General features: G+C 46.0%; 1 protein-coding gene across 1 annotated transcript in view; it reads right to left on the bottom strand.

Annotated features, from left to right (window-relative positions):
• LOC136611105 (E3 ubiquitin-protein ligase RNF213-like) overlaps positions 1-20,345 on the bottom strand; it is a 228,127-nt gene that overhangs the window by 135,265 nt on the left and 72,517 nt on the right. The window contains exons 15-17 of the mRNA XM_066590378.1: positions 7,851-9,006; positions 6,870-7,063; positions 4,930-5,085 (exon numbers count right to left, since the gene is read on the bottom strand). Of these exons, the coding sequence (XP_066446475.1) occupies positions 4,930-5,085; positions 6,870-7,063; positions 7,851-9,006 (1,506 nt within the window). The remainder of the gene's footprint in view (positions 1-4,929; positions 5,086-6,869; positions 7,064-7,850; positions 9,007-20,345) is intronic.

Below are 20,345 nucleotides of genomic sequence, written 5' to 3'. Positions count from 1 at the left end.
AGGGTTGCAATGTGCCCTGCTCATGCCCCCCAACCTAATATATCTTTTCAATGTTGTACTACCTTGAACCCGGCTACTCTTCTTCCAATCGAGTATCCTGGTTCAAATGGGGAAGGGGGAGGCATAGGTGATCTAGGTATTACAGATCAGCTATTTTTTTAAAAATTGCAATAAAATCATGATCTATTTGAAATAGAGTATCAACATGATTGTCTAGCATTGATGCAACAATAAAATTCAGGTTTTAAAAACAGTTACTGGAACCCCTGTTGACAAGGCATATTTTGAGCTTTTTGTAGATGATACCAGGGTGAGGTTGGATGACTCCACACCGGATATGCAGTGGTCACACAACAAGATGTCCTAAAAGCAGAAGCTCTGTCTCCGCATGTCTCAGCACAAGAAGCGGAACTGAAGGCCCTCATTGAGAAGTGTAGAGTGGCAGAAGGTAAGACTGCAAACGTATACACTGAATCCTGATATGCATTTGGCATAGCTCATGATTACGGCCCAATATCGAAGGTCAGACAATTTTTAACTTCTGTAGGACAACCTATTAAGAATGGTGTAGCAGTACAGAACTTCATGAAATCCCTACTCCTACCAGACAAAGTAGCAATCCTAAAGGTGAAAGCTCATACCAAAGCCAACACTGCAGAAGCAAAAGGCAATGCCCTAGCAGACTTCACAGCAAAGGCAGCAGCCCTCAAACCGTGGAAGAAAGAAGCAAAGAAGATACTGACCACATAAGTCAGAGACAAAAACTTTGGACATTAACTAAACTTTGGACATTGATATGCTAAGGAATTACAGTTACAAGCCAGCAAGGAAGAAAAGGACAATGGATTAATATGGGAGCAGCAGAACAGGATGGCTTAAGGCGAACAGTCAGCAGAACTTGCCTACCACGATCCCTGTACCCCATGATGGCCCATCTGATCCATGGAAAGACTCAACTATCGAAGGCAGCTGTGCTACTGATGCTTGAGAGAGAATGGGTGGCCCCTGGGTTCTCTGTAGCTGCTACATCATTTGTCCAGTCTTGCATGATCTGTGCCATAAGCAACTCAGGACAGAAGGTAAGGTTGGCACAAAAACACTTGCCTAGGCCACTCTACCCATTTCAGAGATTGCAAATTGACTACATTCAGCTCCCACGTGTTTGGAAGTACGAATATGTGCTTGTTGTTGTTGATGTCTTTTCAGGTTGGAGGCCTACCCTGTTACCAAGGTAAATGAGCAGGTGACTGCAAAAAAGCTCATGAATGAGGTAATTTGCAGGTACTGTGTACCAGAGGTAATCGAGTCAGATAAAGGTACACATTTCACAGGTGAAATAATGCAACACATCATGTCTGCCCTGCGTATCTCCCAGGCATTTCACACCCCTTATCATCCACAAAGTAGTAGAAAAGGATGAAAGGTATCCTAAAATTAAAATTACAAAAAGCAATGCAGGAAACGGGCAAACCATGGACCGAGTGCCTTCCATTAGCCCTTTTCTCAGTAAGATATGTATCTAGCAGAAAGACGGGGTTATCACCATATGACATTTTGTTTGGGTGTGCACCAAGACAGGGCCTGTATTTTCCACAGCAGTTGCAAGCCCAGTATGGTGCGCTAACTGACTATGTTATGTCTCCTGGTGCTCGTCTGAAGGAAAATGCACAACCAAGTGTTTTCTTCAATTCCAGATCCTAACTCCCTTGAGGGAACGCATGACCTACAGCCCGGAGAGTGGGTGTTCGTAAAAAGACACATAAGGAGGGCTTTGGAGCCCAGGTTTAATGATCAAGAATGTATGGTTAATTAGATCAAGCAAATATGATTATTATACAGTAATGAAGTCACTAAAATATAAAAAACATAACAGGTGTCAGTTGCATTAAAGGGGTTGTCCCGCGCCGAAACGTTTTTTTTTTTTTTCAATAGCCCCCCCGTTCGGCGCGAGACAAACCCGATGCAGGGGTAAAAAAAACAAACCGGATAGTACTTACCCGAATCCCCGCGCTGCGGCCACTTCTTACTTACCTTGCTAAGATGGCCGCCGGGATCTTCACCCACGGTGGACCGCAGGTCTTCTCCCATGGTGCACCGTGGGCTCTGTGCGTTCCATTGCCGATTCCAGCCTCCTGATTGGCTGGAATCGGCACACGTGACGGGGCGGAGCTACGAGGAGCAGCTCTCCGGCACGAGCGGCCCCATTCAGAAGGGAGAAGACCGGACTGCGCAAGCGCGTCTAATCGGGAGATTAGACGCTGAAATTAGACGGCACCATGGAGACGAGGACGCTAGCAACGGAGCAGGTAAGTGAATAACTTCTGTTTGGCTCATATTTAATGCACGATATATATTACAAAGTGCATTAATATGGCCATACAGAAGTGTATACCCCACTTGCTTTCGTGGGACAACCCCTTTAATTTCACTATAGACTTGAGAGATAAATATACAGTACTATGTATAAATGCTACCAGCATAACAAATTGTACAGACTGGGAACACTATGTAACTGTGTTAGATATGAGACCGAAAGTACGCGATGAGAATATGGTAAGAATACCACACACCTGTATGAATGTGTCCACAAAGAGCTAGAAAGCCATTGTGCATTTTAATATTTCTCTTCCGGCAATAAAACCCTGCACCAGAGTAAAACGAGAATGGTATGATACCCTATTAGGGGGAATTGGTACAGGTGTAAGGGTTTTGAACTCTATAGATTTAGAGGTAATGAAGAATAAAATGGCTGGGGTAGGACAGGATGTTTCTAAATTGGTAAATGTTCAGGCACGAGGAATGCCTTCCTTGTTCCTCCCCCGACATCTTGCATTAGGATATGTTAAGGATGTATTAACGGTTTTTAATCTGAGTTTTGCGGTTTAAAATGATTTGTTTGTAAATATGAGTAAATTCATAAACTATAGTAGCCTGCAATATATATATATGATTCACGAGAAGGACAAAGCACAATTAGATTTGATGACAAATAATGAAAAATTGTGGAGAAATATTCTCAAGAATGAAATTCCAGTAGCATCTTGGATACAGCCCCGGGCTGATAGTGTAGAATGCTCTGATGAGTATTGCACTGGAAAAATGACTTTTTATAAGGGAAAAGGACACAAGCCTGATGTGTAAGTTTGTAGTACTACCTGTGGTGTTTGGACCGCCTCTATATGCTTTCCAATATTGGTTGCCTAAGTTCACAGGTATTATGATTGATAGTAAAAATAAAACCCATGGCATAGAAAGCTGTGAAAAAACACTGGATGACCTAGTATGTGGACTGAGTACAGCCGCATATGAGCCATGTTTTCTACAGTCTTCAGTCAGCATATGTGATTGGACGGTGCTACCTGCTTCTTTCCATATGCTGGTAGAAGTTGGCGCCCCAATATATATGCTTTGTTACCAAACTAACACCCCCAGTATGTATAATCTCACCACTCCATTTTCTGGATGTTTACAAAACATATCAGTGATACATTGGTTTACAGAAACTTACACCTTTTTGCCAGATGTTGAAGCTGCATTAAAGTACTACTGGCCCCCAGATGCTATCCCTATGTCAAATCTGACTGTATCCTTGAGTAGAATTGTAAGACTAATGAAAGACACTGAACACCTTCAAAAGCATTTGGATGTTACTAACCTCTCCCATATGGAGTTAGAAAAACAAACTGTATCGGTGGGAGATAAGTTGGTCAGCATAGGTACTAAGATCCAGGTAGACACAGAGTATCACTGGTATGATATTTTTACAGGATGGTCACCTACTGCAGGAAAAATTATAGATTTTATGTTTTACGCATTAATAATACTGTTTCTTTTGTTCAATCTTTTGAGTGTTTGCAATTTCTGGACATTCTGTGGAATACAGAGACAAGCAAATTATCTGGAATCACTCCCTCTACGATATAATTGAAACAGTCATACGTAAAAGAGCAACAACACTGGGGATCCGGCAAAGAAGACAATAAAGAAAGACTGGCAGGGGTGGCTTAGAACCCTTGATAGTACCAATACAAAGGCTCTTTTCAAGATGGACTGCTTCAAATGGGGGATTGTGAAGGCTATAGGTCAAAAACACACATTAAATATATATATATATATATATATATATAAATAATATATATATATATATATTTCATCTTGTCTCCTATGAACATCTTTGATATACGCTTCTGGAGGCTGTGAGCCTAAAACATATACATATATATTTCATCCTGTCTCCTATGAACATCTTTGATATACGCTTGTACATTCATGTGTTGTTTGCACGGCTAGATTGCATTGTTACAGGAATTTGAAATAGAGAATAGTACTTCACAAAAATATATATATCTTACATTCTTCCTAATCTTCTGTTACACTGTTCAAAGGTCAGTGTGCAATAGTGACCAGTAAAGACAATGCCTTAATGTTTAACTGCTATCTATGTAAAAGCACAAGACTGGCTGAAATGTACACATATTGACAATAGACGACTCTCCTTTAAAAATACTACAAAAGGAAAGATGTTCTGTAATAAAGGTAGATTGCTTTTAGACACGGTCATAATATCTGTGTCCATTACTTTCTCACAGCGGCCGCCATAACCACCTCTAATTTGGAGCCTCACAGCATATTGACGGAACAATTGAATTTCCCTAACAAGTCCTCGCAAGAAATCGGTCATGTGTATGATCCTATTCAAGAGAACAAGGTTCATATTAGTGCGTCTAGCAGCACGGAAATCTCACCCATGTGAAGCCAGCCTCCAGAGAATCTGAAGTTCCAAAGACATTTCCAAGAAGTTGCACTAGGTGATGGCTATTTTCTTTTACAAATGGAGACACATTTGTCCATGTTTTCCCAACCTTATATAACCCCTTTAAGTAATAAACAAACGAATGAATAAGGAAGAAATTAATAGTGACATCTTACAGATTGCAACTGCTTTGTGAACATCGTGTTTGCAGATTCCACTATCTCTACAATGTACAGGTGATTCGGCAAGCGCTTCCATATTCGTCCCTCTGAATCCATCAGATATTGCAGGACAAAAAGCTTAAACAGGAATTCTGAAATCCCCTTGTTCACCTGCAACATAAAAAAATATATATGTGAGAGACTACGAATCCTGGGCACATCATGTGATCCTTTATCAAGTATTATAAATTATTTGACTCTAGCTAAATGAATCTGTATGTTGTAACAATCTGCTGGTTCATGTCTCCTGGTAGCCGGTATTCTGCTTTTAGCCGCTGCTCTCTCCTGGCACAGGGCAGCCCTGCCTGCAGATTGCACACATGGCACACATCTTTCTTTCCAGGCTTTATTTGGGTCTTTCTCCCTGTACTCTGGGCCTGAGCAATGAGGTCCATTTAGTTCCAGTCTTTTCACGGTTATGACTCATTTTTTCCCCTGGTTTAGCCCAAAGTCAAATCCATTAGCAACCTAATGAGTCCACATCTCCAGCCAACCTGTTATAATCTGCTCAAGTCATGAAATCAATTGATAATCCCCTTGCAACGTCGATGAGATGACTATTAAACTTGTACAGCCGTTCAGAAGGCTGAGAGGAGACTTAATAGCTGTCTACAAATATCTGAGAGGCTGTCACAGTGCAAAGGGATCAGCCATATTCTCATCTGCACAAGGAAAGACTAAAAGCAATGGGATGAAACTGAAAGGGAGGAGACATAAATTAGATATCAGACAGTGAGGGTGGTCAATGAGTGGAACAGGTTGCCATGGGAGGTGGTGAGTTCTCCTTCAATGGAAGTGTTCAAACAAAGGCTGGACAAATACCTGTGTGGGATGACTTAGTGAATCCTACACTGAGCAGGGGGTTGGACCAGATGACCCTGGAGGTCCCTTCCAACTCTACCAATTCTATGATTCCATAAAAAACCCTGGGAAGCTGAGGAAAAAAATCATGGTCCTTCCATCATAAGTTTGAGCAACAATTTCCCGACAAGCTAAAAAGTAGGGGATATAGGTGAACTATTGAAATGGTCCTCTGGCTCACCACGTCTGGTAGCCAATTTTCTACTGTCAATTTTGGCACCGTTGCATTCTATAAGCTTTGGTGTATTTTTGTTCCCACTCTTTACGGTTGCAACTCAGCCTGATTTTCTGACTTTGCTCCTTTGTCTGCTTCTGTCTTAACCACCGCCTGATTTCCGCTTACATCTGAACTCTTCCTGCTTCAGCTCCTGCTCCATTTTTCTATAAGACTCCAGCCTACTGAATTAGTGTTGTGATTTGAGGAATGCCTGCTCGTCAGCCATTGCTTCCAGAAACTACACCATGTATAGCGACCTGGCACCTCCTTGGGAATATCTATACTTTGTTTCAGTGGATGAGTATTGCTCTATCTATTAAATTCAGCTCCTCTGCTTAGTCCAAAGTCGAAACACCAGGTCAACCAGGGTCAAATAAATTATCCCTCCTGTGAGATGACCAATTATTCCCAGAATATGGGGGTTCCCAACCCTGTCCCAACTGAATTCGGGCTGTGCAGCATCTACCTCACCATGGGTGACCCCTGTTCTGCAGAAGTGGCTGAAAATATGGAAACAGCGGAGCCCCTGTATTCTGCTGTCTCTGTAACACAGCAGCCAATCTGAGGAGGCAGAGTTATGAAGAGGAGGGAGAGAGAGGAGTATATTATAGGAAAAGGAAATGATCTACCAGTAGTTTTAATACATTAATAAGATACAGTCTCAGGAATTTTTGGACTTGACATTACATTATCCTCTGTGTTCTCAAAAGCAACCAATCAGCTGTAGAGTCACCTTCGACAAGTTTCATCAGTGGACCTGGAGAACATAAGCGTCAAAGCTATATTCCTGCGAGGTTGAAGAAACCATCATACTTACAGATGACGTAATATCAATATGGAATATTATAGGGCAATTCTTCAGCTTGCCGTCAAGAAATGGAAGCAAGGTGCTCAATACTTTATTTTCATCCACTTCAGGGTTTATAACCCGGATTATTTTATGAACTGGCATTTGCCCCTTAAAGCTCGACACAAGCATTTGGTACAACCTTTTCACATAGAGGGATTTTCCTGGACCAAATGGAAAGTTATCATATTAGATATTACTCAGAAATGACCTTTCTAGTGCACACAAGCATCACTAGATATCAGTGTCAGATGTCAGCTTTTTGATGGGGCATTAGTAAATGGAGAGTCGCAGTGCTAAAATGTCAAAGATTGGCTGCTAACCATTGGGAGGGGAACAGTTTCTTTTTGTGGAGACCACCAAGTAAGCATGAGGAGCCTTATAGGTCATACAATGCTCCTCTGGGAAATTTGGTATGCAAATGAGAGATAGTATAATGCATCTGCAGCACCACATATTGGAAGGCAATTTCTCTACAAATCAATGTCAGACTGTCTAAAAGGCCTTGTAACATGACTGGGAATATAAGTCAACCCAGAGTCTTCTCTAAAAGGAAAAAACACGCAGACACAGCCGTTTCTGAGTTTTTATCCCTTGGCAGTGTACAGTAGGTTTCTGGCTGGTAGGGAGAGAGGCCCATGATGTGCGTCGAGAGGGGTACAGCTTTCCACTGCATGGCCTTATAAGTCTCCTCACACCTAGTTGCTAGTCTCCACAAGGAGAAACTATACCACCCAACCCACATCACAAGCCTCTCACCCAGCCAGACAGAAACTTACTGTATAGTGATGAGGGGCTAAAACCACAAACCAGCTGCCTTTAGATAGTCATGTTTTGGTCAAATTCACTTACCGGAAAGCCGCCTTCCTATAGATAGCAAAGCAATTCATAAGTAATAATGATAGAAAACCACCCAACAGTACAGAGAAAGCTAACCTAAATCCTACTTACCTACTCCCGCTTGTTGTGAGGACACAATACCAACATTGAGTCCATTCTGAAATATGTGAGCAGCTGAAACATCTGCACGGTCCGCAGCAAACTGAGTACGTAGGTAACGCTGCAACTCATCAAGGGGACTCTGAGGAATCATATGCACTTTGTGTTGGCTGAAGACAGAAGGAATGTAGCAATGTTCTCGATCAGAATTACATATGATCACTAGGTAGTAGTCATCATTACTTCGCGCCTGCAGCTGCTGGAATAGCTGCTCTGATTTGTATGCCGTATCGTAGTTCAGCTTATCTGCATAGATTAAACTGTAAATCTTCTTGCCTTTGTAACCCGATGTTAGACATCTTCTGAAAAACAAGGCGACTTTTTCGAATGAAGTCTGAGGTGTACACAGCAACACTTCATCATAGGTAGGCAGCGGCTCACTAAGGCTTTGCATATAAATTGCCAGAGCACAGGACAAGATCTGGGATGAGGGACATAAAACCAAATTGGGGCGACCTTCAGACAAACTGGGATGGAACTTGCGCAAAACCCATTTTTTATTTTGTTTTGCTAAAGAGGCCAAGCACATGCCTAGGGCATCTAAATCTAAACACCCCGGGAACAGGGAATTCATATGTGCCATAGAATGTTCCCAAACTACCCTAAGCTTCTCCAATACGCTGGTACATGCTCCAAGTTTAAATTCAAAACTCATCCTGTTTGGACGGCTCCCAGAAGAAGAGTCCGTAGATCCAGTCTCTGTATAACAGGCCATCGTTGTATCAGTTTTTTGACACTGGGGTTTAATAAAAGACAACATTACAAGCGCCTCCTCACTGATGTCTCTCCTCTGAAATTGTTGGCATAGGAAAACCAGCTGCTCTGCTGTGTAATAGTTCAGGTAGTAACGCCGAGACCTCTTCTCGTTCAGGAACTCCAGCCACTGGTCCAAGAAATTCTCCATTGTTCGGCAGATATCTGGAAGTAGACCGGTAAGAACTCCTTCTCCTTCCAGCTCAATAATGTCATTAACATAAAAGTTCATGAAAATACCAATTGATGCTTCATCTGAACAGTAAATTTCTGCCTTCCAAGTTCTAAACAAAAGGTTTCCAGCCAAATAGAGGTCAATGAATGATCTGGCAAGCCTCTGCACATTGGAGAAGATCTGGTAAAAATAGGAAAACATTTCAAATCAGAAAAATGTTAATAGGGTTGAAATTACTTCTATTTCGCTTTACTATAGGTTTGCTTTAAATACAGTAGGTGCCAAACTTTGAACAAACTTGGGCTTATGTGATAACTAGAGATGAGCGAGCACACTTGTCCGAGCTTGATGCTCATTCGAGCATTAGGGTACTCGAGATGCTCGTTACTTGAGTCGAACACCACGCGGTACACGAGTCAATTGCATTTCCTTCCCCGCATGTTTAGCGCCATTTTCTAACCAATAGACATGTGGGGAAGGCATTACCACTTCCTGCTGTGATGTGCCAGCCCTATCCCACCCCACAGTAGTGAGTGGCTGGGCCGATCAGGTGACCGCCAAGTACTTAAAGTGGTCCCGCCCGCCGCTCTTCTCAGACGCATGCTGGCAGAGGTTAGGGAAAGTGCTGCTGCTTATATAGGGAAAGTGTTGAAGTAGGATCCAGTCTTCAAGAATCCCAACGGTCCTTCTTAGGGCTACTCTTCATAGTGTGCATTACTGTTGTGGCTGGCTGGGAGCAGTAGTGCACCATTATTTTTTTTTCGGGCTGTGCAGGCCATTTCAGCTATAGTGTTCTCAGTCTGCAGTGTATTCTGCAGAGTGTAGGGAAAGTGCTGCTGCTGATATAGGGAAAGTGTTAAAAGTAGAATCCTGTTTTCAAGAACCCCAATGGTCCTTCTTAGGGCTACATCTGACCGTGTGCATTATAGTTGTGGCTTGCTGGGAGTTGTAGTGCATCCATTTTTGTATTACGCATCTAGGCCTGTTCCCAGCCTTCCAGTAATAGTGTTCTCAGGCTGCAGTGCCGTACAATCAACTCTCACCGTGAAATTGCTCTCTAACATCTCCTAATCTACTGTGAACGACTTCATTTATACTGTTCTGTGTCTGCAGTGCATTAGACACAGAGTGTAGGGACACAGCCACTTCTATAGGGAAAGTTATACACTATACAGTCCTGATCTTCCGTGCAATAACCCCAAAGCTCCTTCTTAGGGCTACATCTGACCGTGTGCATTATAGTTGTGGCTTGCTGGGAGTTGTCGTGCATCCATTTTTGTATTACGCATCTAGGGCCTGGGCCAGTTCCCAGCCTGTCAGTAATAGCGTTCTCAGGCTTCAGTGCCGTACAACCAGCTCTCACCATGAAACTGCTCTCTAACATTTCCTAGCCTACTGCAAGCGACTTCGTTTATACCGTTCTGTGTCTGCAGTGCATTAGACAGATATCTCACCGCTAAACATTACTGTAATATTTCCTAGGCCACTGCAAAGTATTTCAGCTCTGCCGCTGTGCAGAGCATCTCACAATACCCTTTCCTTAGTGGGGATGAGACAGTCGCAGTAAGGCCTCAGTCAGACGGGCGCATCGGCACCCGTACACCGGCGCCGATGCGCCCGTGTGACTGACACCAGCAGACGGACGTACCTGAAGACGACCATCTCTCTGCAGCGCCGGAGGAAAGAACATGTGACCGGCTTCATTGCCGGTCATGTGTTCTTTTCTCCGGCGCTGCAGAGAGAAGGCCGTCTTCAGGTATGTCCATCTAGTTCCTGCAGTCACACGGGCGCATCGGCGCCGGTATACGGATGCCGATGCGCCTGTGTGACTGAGCCCTTACCAGCACTATCCACTGGCTTTAGAGTCTTCTCCCACTCCACACAGCCTCTATTATCTACAAGTCTCTGCAAGCAGTAAATTACCCCTAGGTATCAGCGGGTTAATTTTTTCAAGTCACAGCATAAAGCCTCTGCTATCTACAAGTCTCTGTGTGCGGTGAATTAAGCCACAGTTGTCAGTGCTGTACAGTGGGGTAATTTATTTGGGCCCTGCTCTATTCTTAATCCGCCATGATGAGCAGTAGGGGTAAGGGTCAAGGATGTGGATGTGGACGCGCACGTCCAAGTAAGGGTGTGGGCACAGGCCGAGTTCCTGGTCTTGGTGAATCACAGCTGGTTGCTGCAGGATTAGGAGAGAGGCAAGTTTCTGGGGTCCCCAGCTTCATATCACAATTTACAGGTCTGCGTAGTAGACCTTTATTACAAACAGAGCCGTGTGGGCAGGTCCTGTCGTGGATGGCAGAAAATGCGTCCAGCAATGTATTAACCACCCAGTCTTCTACGCAGTCCACTACTCCCGGCCTAGGGACTGCAACTCTGAATCCTCTGGCTGCTGCTCCTCTTTCCTCTCAGCCTCCTCACTCCATGAAAATGACATATTTTGATGAGCAGGCAGACTCCCAGGAACTGTTCTTGGGTCCCTGCCATGAGTGGAAAAAATTGTTCCTCTCTCACCTGAGGAGTTTGTCGTGACCGATGCCCAACCTTTGGAAAGTTCCCGAGTCCGGGTGATGAGGCTGGGGACTTTCAGCAACTGTCTCAAGAGCTTTTTGTGGGTGAGGATGATGATGAGACACAGTTGTCTGTTAGTGAGGTAGTAGTAAGGGCAGTAAGTTCCAGGGAGGAAGCGCACAGAGGATTCGGAGGAAGAGCAGATGGACGATGAAGTGACTGACCCCACCTGGTTTGCTAAGCCTACTGAGGACAGGGCTTCAGAGGGGGAGGCAAGTGCAGCAGCAGGACACGTTGGAAGAGGCAGTGGAGTGGCCAGGGGTAGAGGCAGGGCCAGAGCAAAGAATCCCCCAACTGTTTCCCAAAGCACCCCCTCGCGGCAAGCCTCCATGCAGAGGGCTAGGTGTTCAAAGGTGTGGATGTTTTTTAGTGAGAGCGCGGGCAACACAGGCACGAGCGCCTCCCGGCCTGCACCCACACCCTCACCTCCACTGTCCTCCACTCCATCCAGCAATGTCTCTCAGCGCAGCATTCAGCTGTCGCTAACACAAGCGTTGGAGCGAAAGCGCAAATACGCCACCACCCACCTGCACGCACAAGCTTTACACGTCCACATTGCCAAATTAATCAGCCTGGAGATGCTGCCGTACAGGCTTGTGGAAACAGACGCTTTCAAAAACATGATGGCGGCGTGAGGTCCCGCGCTACTCGGTCCCCAGTTGCCACTATTTTTCCCGGTGTGCCATCCCAGCCCTACACCAGCACGTCTCCCGCAACATAAATCGTGCCCTCACCAATGCAGTTACTGGGAAGGTCCACTTAACCACGGACACATGGACAAGTACTGGCGGGCAGGGCCACTATATCTCCCTGACGGCACATTGGGTGAATTTGGTGGAGGCTGGGACCGAGTCAGAGCCTGGGACCGCTCACGTCCTACCCACACCCAGAATAGCAGGTCCTACTTTGGTGCTGGTATCTGCAGCGTTTTATGCCACCTCCTCCAAACCCTCCCTCTCCTCCTCTTCCACCACCTCTACCTCTCAATTAAGAAATGTGAGGACGTTGCCAGCAGTCGGTAGCGTGCGTCAGCACAGCGGTGGGCAAGCGTCAGCAAGCTGTGCTGAAACTAATCAGCTTAGGTGACAAGAGGCACACGGCCCCCGAGCTGTTGCAGGTTCTGACAGAGCAGAACGACCTCTGGCTTTCGCTGCTGAGCCTCCAACCGGGCATGGTCATGTGTGACAACGGCTGTAACCTGGTGGCGGCTCTGCAGCTCGCCAGCCTCACACACGTGCCATGCCTGGCCACATCTTTAATCTGGGGGGTTCAGCGGTTTCTGAAAAACTACCCCCACTTGTATGACCTGCTCGGCAAGGTGCGCCGCGTCTGCGGACATTTCCGCAAATCCACCACGGACGCTGCCACCCTGAGGACCCTGCAACATCGGTTTCAGCTGCCAGAGCACCGACTGCTGTGCGACGTGCCCACACGCTGGAATTCTATGCTGCAGATGTTAGCCAGGCTGTATGAGCAGCGTAGAGCAATAGTGGAATACCAGCTGCAACATGGGCGGCGTAGTGGTAGTCAGCCTCCCCAATTCTTTACCACGGAGTGGGCCTGGATGGCAGATATCTGCCAGGTCCTCGGAAACTTTGAGGAGTCTACCCAGATGGTGAGCGGCGATGCGGCAATCATTAGCGTTACCATCCCGCTGCTTTGCCTGCTGAGAAGTTCACTGCAAAGCATAAAGGCCGACGCTTTGCGGTTAGAACAGGAGACGGGGGATGACAGTATGTCGCTTGATAGCCAGACCACCCTCATGTCTATATATCAGCGCGTTTTGGATGGGGGAGGGGAAGGGGGAGGAGGAGGAGGGGGAAGAGACAGATGGCCACACTGCAGAGGGTACCCATGCTGCTTGCCTTTCATCTGTTCAGCGTGTATGGGCTGTAGAGGAGGAGGAGTAGGAGGAGGATCCTGAAAGTCATCTTCCTAGTGAGGACAGCGATGTGTTGCGTACTGGTACCCTGGCACACATGACTGACTTCATGTTAGGCTGCCTTTCCCGTGACCCTAGCGTTAGACGCATTCTGGCCAACACGGATTAGTGTGTGTACACCCTTCTCGACCCACGGTGTAAGGAGAACCTTTCCACTCTCATTCCCGAAGAGGAAATGGGTATGAGAGTGATGCAATACCACAGGGCCCTGGTTGAAAAAGTGATGCTAATGTTACCATCTGACAGTGCTAGTGGTAGAAGATGCAGTTCCGAGGGCCAAGTAGCAGGGGAGGCGCGGGGATCAGGCAGCATGTCCAGCTCCCCAGCAAGACTGTGTCACCACTCCCCAGTCAAGGCTGAGTCGGAGGGAGGACTGTAAAAAGATGGTAAGGGAGTACGTAGCCGATCGTACTACCATCCTCCGTGATGCCTCTGTTCCATACAACTATTGGGTGTCAAAGCTGGACACGTGACACGAACTTGCGCTGTACACCCTGGAAGTTTTGGCCTGCCCTGCCGCTAGTGTTTTGTCAGAAAGGGTGTTTAGTGCAGCTGGGGGAATCATCACGGATAAGCATACCCGCCTGTGAACTGCCAGTGCCGACATGCTTACACTCATAAAGATGAACAAAGGCTGGATTTCCCCAGACTTCTCTTTTCCACCGGCGGAAAGCAGCGGAACCTAATGATTCTTTTTGCTGCAACAGGAGAAAATAGCATTCTCTATCACCAGAAAAAAAGGGGGAATTAGCTTTGTCAATCACTCTCGGATATTATTACTCCTCCTCCTAAAACAGCATGTCATCACCCTGAACTGCCAATTTTTCTGAGGTACAAAAGGCTCTATTTATAATTTTTTTTACAGTTTTTCAAAGTTTCAAAAGTATTGATACTTTAACAGAAACCATTTTTTTCACAGGGCTGCCTCCAGGCTCTCTTGCAAATGAAGCAACAGCGAGCTGTATCTTTAAAAAATGTTTATGGGTTTCACCTGGCTTCGCGGTTGAGCAATTTTTCAGGGGTACACTTGTACTCTTGGTACACCAATTTTTCTGGCCCTGACCTATACTGTTATCTAACTAATTTTTCCGGTCTTCGCCTACACTCATGGTACACCAATGTTTCAGGGGTTCGCTTATACTCTTGCTACAGAAATGTTACAGGGGTCTGCCTATACCTTTGCTACAGAAATGTTACAGGGGTCTGCCTATACCTTTGCTACAGAAATGTTACTGGGGTCTGCCTATACGTTTGCTACAGAAATGTGACAGGGGTCCGCCTATACTTTTGGTACACCAATGTTTCAGGGCTTCGCCTACAATCTTGCTACAGAAATGTTACTGGGGTCTGCCTATACTTTTGCTACAGAAATGTGACAGGGGTTCGCCTATACTTTTGGTACCCCAATGTTTCAGGGGCTCGCCTACACTCTTGCTACAGAAATGTTACTGGGGTCCACCTATACCTTTACTACAGAAATGTTACTGGGGTCTGCCTATACTTTTGCTACAGAAATGTTACTGGGGTCTGCCTATACGTTTGCTACAGAAATGTGACAGGGGTCCGCCTATACTTTTGGTACACCAATGTTTCAGGGCTTCGCCTACAATCTTGCTACAGAAATGTTACTGGGGTCTGCCTATACTTTTGCTACAGAAATGTGACAGGGGTTCGCCTATACTTTTGGTACCCCAATGTTTCAGGGGCTCGCCTACACTCTTGCTACAGAAATGTTACTGGGGTCCACCTATACCTTTACTACAGAAATGTTACTGGGGTCTGCCTATACTTTTACTACAGAAATGTTACTGGGGTCTGCCTATACCTTTGCTACAGAAATGTTACTGGGGTCTGCCTATACCTTTGCTACAGGAATGTTACAGGGGTCTGCCTATACTTCTGCTAAAGGAATGTTACAGGGGTCTGCCTATACTTCTGCTACAAGAATGTTACTGGGGTCCGCCTATACTTTTACTACAGAAATGTTACTGGGGTCTGCCTATACTTCTCTTCTGCTACAGGAATGTTACTAGGGTCCGCCTATACTTCTGCTACAGGAATGTTACTGGGGTCTGCCTATACTTTTGCTACAGAAATGTTACTGGGGTCTGCCTATACGTTTGCTACAGAAATGTGACAGGGGTCCGCCTATACTTTTGGTACACCAATGTTTCAGGGCTTCACCTACAATCTTGCTACAGAAATGTTACTGGGGTCTGCCTATACTTTTGCTACAGAAATGTGACAGGGGTTCGCCTATACTTTTGGTACCCCAATGTTTCAGGGGCTCGCCTACACTCTTGCTACAGAAATGTTACTGGGGTCCACCTATACCTTTACTACAGAAATGTTACTGGGGTCTGCCTATACTTTTACTACAGAAATGTTACTGGGGTCTGCCTATACTTTTGCAACAGAAATGTTACTGGGGTCTGCCTATACCTTTGCTACAGAAATGTTACTGGGGTCTGCCTATACCTTTGCTACAGGAATGTTACAGGGGTCTGCCTATACTTCTGCTAAAGGAATGTTACAGGGGTCTGCCTATACTTCTGCTACAAGAATGTTACTGGGGTCCGCCTATACTTTTACTACAGAAATGTTACTGGGGTCTGCCTATACTTCTCTTCTGCTACAGGAATGTTACTGGGGTCCGCCTATACTTCTGCTACAGGAATGTTACTGGGGTCCGCCTATACTTTTACTACAGAAATGTTACTGGGGTCTGCCTATACTTCTGCTACAGGAATGTTACTGGGGTCCGCCTATACTTTTACTACAGAAATGTTACTGGGGTCTGCCTATACTTCTGCTACAGGAATGTTACTGGGGTCTGCCTATACTGTGGGTGCACAAAGACTTCCCATCGCGGTGTTTTACCTATCTGGCACAAATACACTGACTGACTAGGGCAGAAATGTGGGCCGAGGCCGAGGTCCTTGGCGGGGTGAAACTCTGCCATGTTTGGGCACTCTGATTTTTTCTTGCGTAATACCATCTTTGTGCACTGACAGCATAGGCGAGCCCAAGGAACTCAAAGACACCTTGCGGTGTTGAGCTATCTGACACCTACACAGAATGAATAGTGTGTGAGGACACATGGATTTTCCATTGCTATGTAACTCACGGCACCTTGGGTCACACAAGGTGGAGGCTGGGACCGTGCCTGACCCAGGGCCCGCTCACATACTTCCCACACAGACTATTGCGGGTCCTACCTCGGTCATGGTTTCTTGACCTTGTTATGCCACCTCCTCCTCCTGCTTCGGGTTAGGGGATCAGCACTAGGCAACATGTATTTTCTCTCATGTTACCACAGTTATCTGAGACACTGGCTTGGGCCAAACAAAAGGAGCGTTACTGCATTAATGAAACACTCACAGCTGCACTAGCATCCGAGTCCGCTTTATGCCCACGATTACTGAGGGTGTGAGCCGAGGTGGAGGTCCTTGGCAGGGTGAAATTGTCGTGTTTGGGCGCTCTGATTTCTTTATGTGTAATACTTTTCTTGGGTTCCAGGGGCTCGTCTATGCTGTGGGTGCACAAAGACTTCCCATTGCGTTGTTTTACGTGTCTGGCACAAACACACTGGCTGACTAGGGCAGAAATGTGGGCCGAGGCCGAGGCCCTTAGCAGGGTGAAACTCTGCCATGTTTGGGCGCTGTGATTTCTTTATGTGTAATAATTTCCTTGGGTTCCTTGGGCTCGCCTTTGCTGTGGGTGCACAAAGACTTCCCATAGCGGTGTTTTACCGGTCTGGCACAAATACACTGACTGACTGGGGTAAAAATGTGGGCCGAGGTCCTTGGCGGGGTGAAACTGCCATGTTTGGGCTCTGTGATTTTTTTATGCGTAATACTATCTTTAAGTTCCTTGGGCTCGCCTATGCTGTGGGTGCACGAAGCCTTCCCATAGCGCTGTTTTACCTATCTGGCACAAATTCACTGACTGACTAGGGTAGAAATGTGGACCAAGGTCCTTGGTGGGGTGAAACTGCCATGTTTGGGCTCTGTGATTTTTTTATGCGTAATACTATCTTTAAGTTCCTTGGGCTCGCCTATGCTGTGGGTGCACGAAGCCTTCCCATAGCGCTGTTTTACCTATCTGGCACAAATTCACTGACTGACTAGGGTAGAAATGTGGGCCGAGGTCCTTGGCGGGGGGAAACTGCCATGTTTGGGCGCTGTGATTTCCTTATGTGTAATTATTTTTCTTGGTTTCCTTGGGCTCGCCTATGCTGTGGGTGCACAAAGACTTCCCATAGCGGTGTTTTACCTGTCTGGCACAAATACACTGACTGACTAGGGTAAAATTGTGGGCCGAGGTCCTTGGCGGGGTAAAACTTTGCCATAGGCGAGCCCAAGTAACTCAAAGATTTCCCATTACGGTGTTGAGCTATCTAACACCTACACAGAATGAATTGTGTGGGGAAACACGGATTTCCCATTGATATGTAACTCGCGACACCTTGGGTCACACAAGGTGGAGGCTGGGACCGAGCCTGACCCTGGGCCTGCTCACGTGCTTCCCACACAGAGTATTGCTGCATTGTGGAGATGTGTAGAAGTGCTGACACCTGAGTTCCCTTTATGCCCATGTTTTCGGCTCCTGACAATTTTGTGACAGAGGTGGCACGGGATTGGAATGATGATCGTTCGTCAATTTATCATCAATTCTTAACAGCATTGTGGGCTATCACCCACACTTTCAAACAGGGTCGCTGCCTGGCCCTGCCAACCCTCTTCAGTGTGTGCCTCTGGTTCCTCCTCATCCAGTACTCACTTATAAATTGACATAAGGGTGGTGTGGCTATGAAGCGAGTGTGTGGCATGAGGGCAGCTGAACGCTGCGCAGGGAACCTTTGTGTGCGCTGTGGACGCAGGGTCATGCGGGGGGGGGGGGGGGGACAGCAATGCCAGCATGTAACCCAGGAGAAGAGGCAGCGGTGTTACCTGCAGGCAGTGATTGTCCTTGGTTGCAGGTAGTGTGGTGCTTAGCTAAGGTGTGCCTTGCTAATGACTGTTTGTCCAAAGTAAATTGTTAGGGGGGTGACGCTAGACTCTTGCCCCGATTTTGGCTTAATAGTCGGACCTGGGAGCCTCAGATGCAGCCATGCATGCTGCCCCTGCCCTTCTCTATCCATTTCTGTGGTGTTTCCATGACTTTCTGATGTTTTCTGGTGTTTGACAAGCCATCAGCTATGCGGAGCATCGGTCCCATACAAAAATGCTCGAGTCCCCCATTGACTTCAATGGGGTTCGTTACTCGAAATGAACTTTCGAGCATTAGAAAAAGTTCAACTCGAGCAACGAGCACCCAAGCATTTGGGTGCTCGCTCATCTCTAGTGATAACCAATGGGATGTCTAGCAGAAGTGCAAATCGCTTTATGTACCTAAAAGGCAGCTTTTGTGCAGAAGAATCCCCCTAAAGTTGCTAGCCACAGGGCGCCTTCCTTTCCTTCTAATTTGCTGGTCATTGCCCATTTTCATGTGAAGTCCCTCTCTAGTAACAGGCACACTGAAATGAACTACAAGCAGTGGAGATGGGAGCTGCCTATAGAAGGCTATGGAGAGGAGTGGGAGAGGAGGAGAGCTGCTGGAGTTAGGCAGAAACAAAAGACTCAAACAGATCTGCTGCTGCAGCTAGTATTAAAGCGTGGAGTACCGGAGGTTTCAGTAGGTTTTCTAAAATACAACAGGTTCTCATTACCTGCTCATTTGCACCATGTTTCATGTCTGTAAGTTCCGAATTTCAGGTGCTCGGACGCATTTTTCTGTTGCCCCGTTTGCAATTCACTTTTTTATGCAGGGAGCATATAGCATTCTGCCAGTTGTTCACTGTCCTTCACTTACTAGTCCTGACTTCCCATGCTATATTACATCCAGTGTGGTCCAATCTGCAGGGCGCAGATTCTGAATGCCCGACTCTCTACTGTCAGGATGATTCAGGCATTCTGGACAAATGGTAAGTAAACCCAATATAATGTGTGTACACACAGTTACTCACACGCTATACCAACAGGAAAGGTAGAGACTGGAGATTATCAACAGAGTGTCTGCAGATCTGGCAGTCTGCAGTGTGAGTGCACGGGGCACCCCTGTGAAGATAGGCCTTCACCCCAACGCTAAAGAAACGTCCCCTGTGTCCTTATTACTTCAGAAGCTCTGTACCTATCTCAGGGGAGGATGAGAATTAAAGATGGAGCCTGCAGAAGGGAAAACTGGTAATAAATGCAGGATACATGTCATATAATTGCCAGAGACGTGGTCATTTCTCCTGTACACACATGGCAGCTTATCTGAAAATGCATCTGAAAGTGCAGGTATGCATATTTTACATATATAACAATATCCTTATATTTCGCAATTCTGAGCATATCCAAGCACTGCACATAAAAAATAATAATAAAACATTCCAGTTTGATTTTATAAGGTTTACAATGAAACTGAAGAGGACTGGAGGAGTGTCATAGTGACAGGACACAGAGGACTGCAGACGCAGACAGGCCAATTGCTATGGTGATCTGAATCCCATGCCTGCGATCCTGCTGGTGCTGTTGTTGCTGTTATGGGATTCATGCCGACTGCTACACACTAGTGTCACCAGCTTTGCAGTCGTGTGCCTTGGGTCCGAGGACCCTGGGGGAGGACATTTACTACTGCAGTGCCCGAGCAAAGTCCGCCAACCCCTACAATGAATAAATTGGCTGTTCAGTGTACTCCGAGGCCAACCTTTCAGTGATCGTATACTAATCCCTGTGAGAAGGAAATATATGTGTATGTAGGTATAAGATATGGATACGGAAAGGAGCGACCGAGGGAGAGTGCGAGGCTTGGTGCTTGATCTTCATATTAAGTTTTTAGGGGGGTTTGAGAGGGAAATATATGTGTATGTAGGTATGATATATATATATATATATATGTCCTTCCTTTTTTATACGTGTGCTAATACTATGCAATACTGTAATGGAAAAAAAACTTAATATGGACCTTAATGATAATTGAG

The sequence above is a fragment of the Eleutherodactylus coqui genome, chromosome 2, assembly GCF_035609145.1.
Source record: "Eleutherodactylus coqui strain aEleCoq1 chromosome 2, aEleCoq1.hap1, whole genome shotgun sequence".
Classification (NCBI taxonomy): domain Eukaryota; kingdom Metazoa; phylum Chordata; class Amphibia; order Anura; family Eleutherodactylidae; genus Eleutherodactylus; species Eleutherodactylus coqui.
This window is presented reverse-complemented; position numbering and strand designations above follow the sequence as displayed.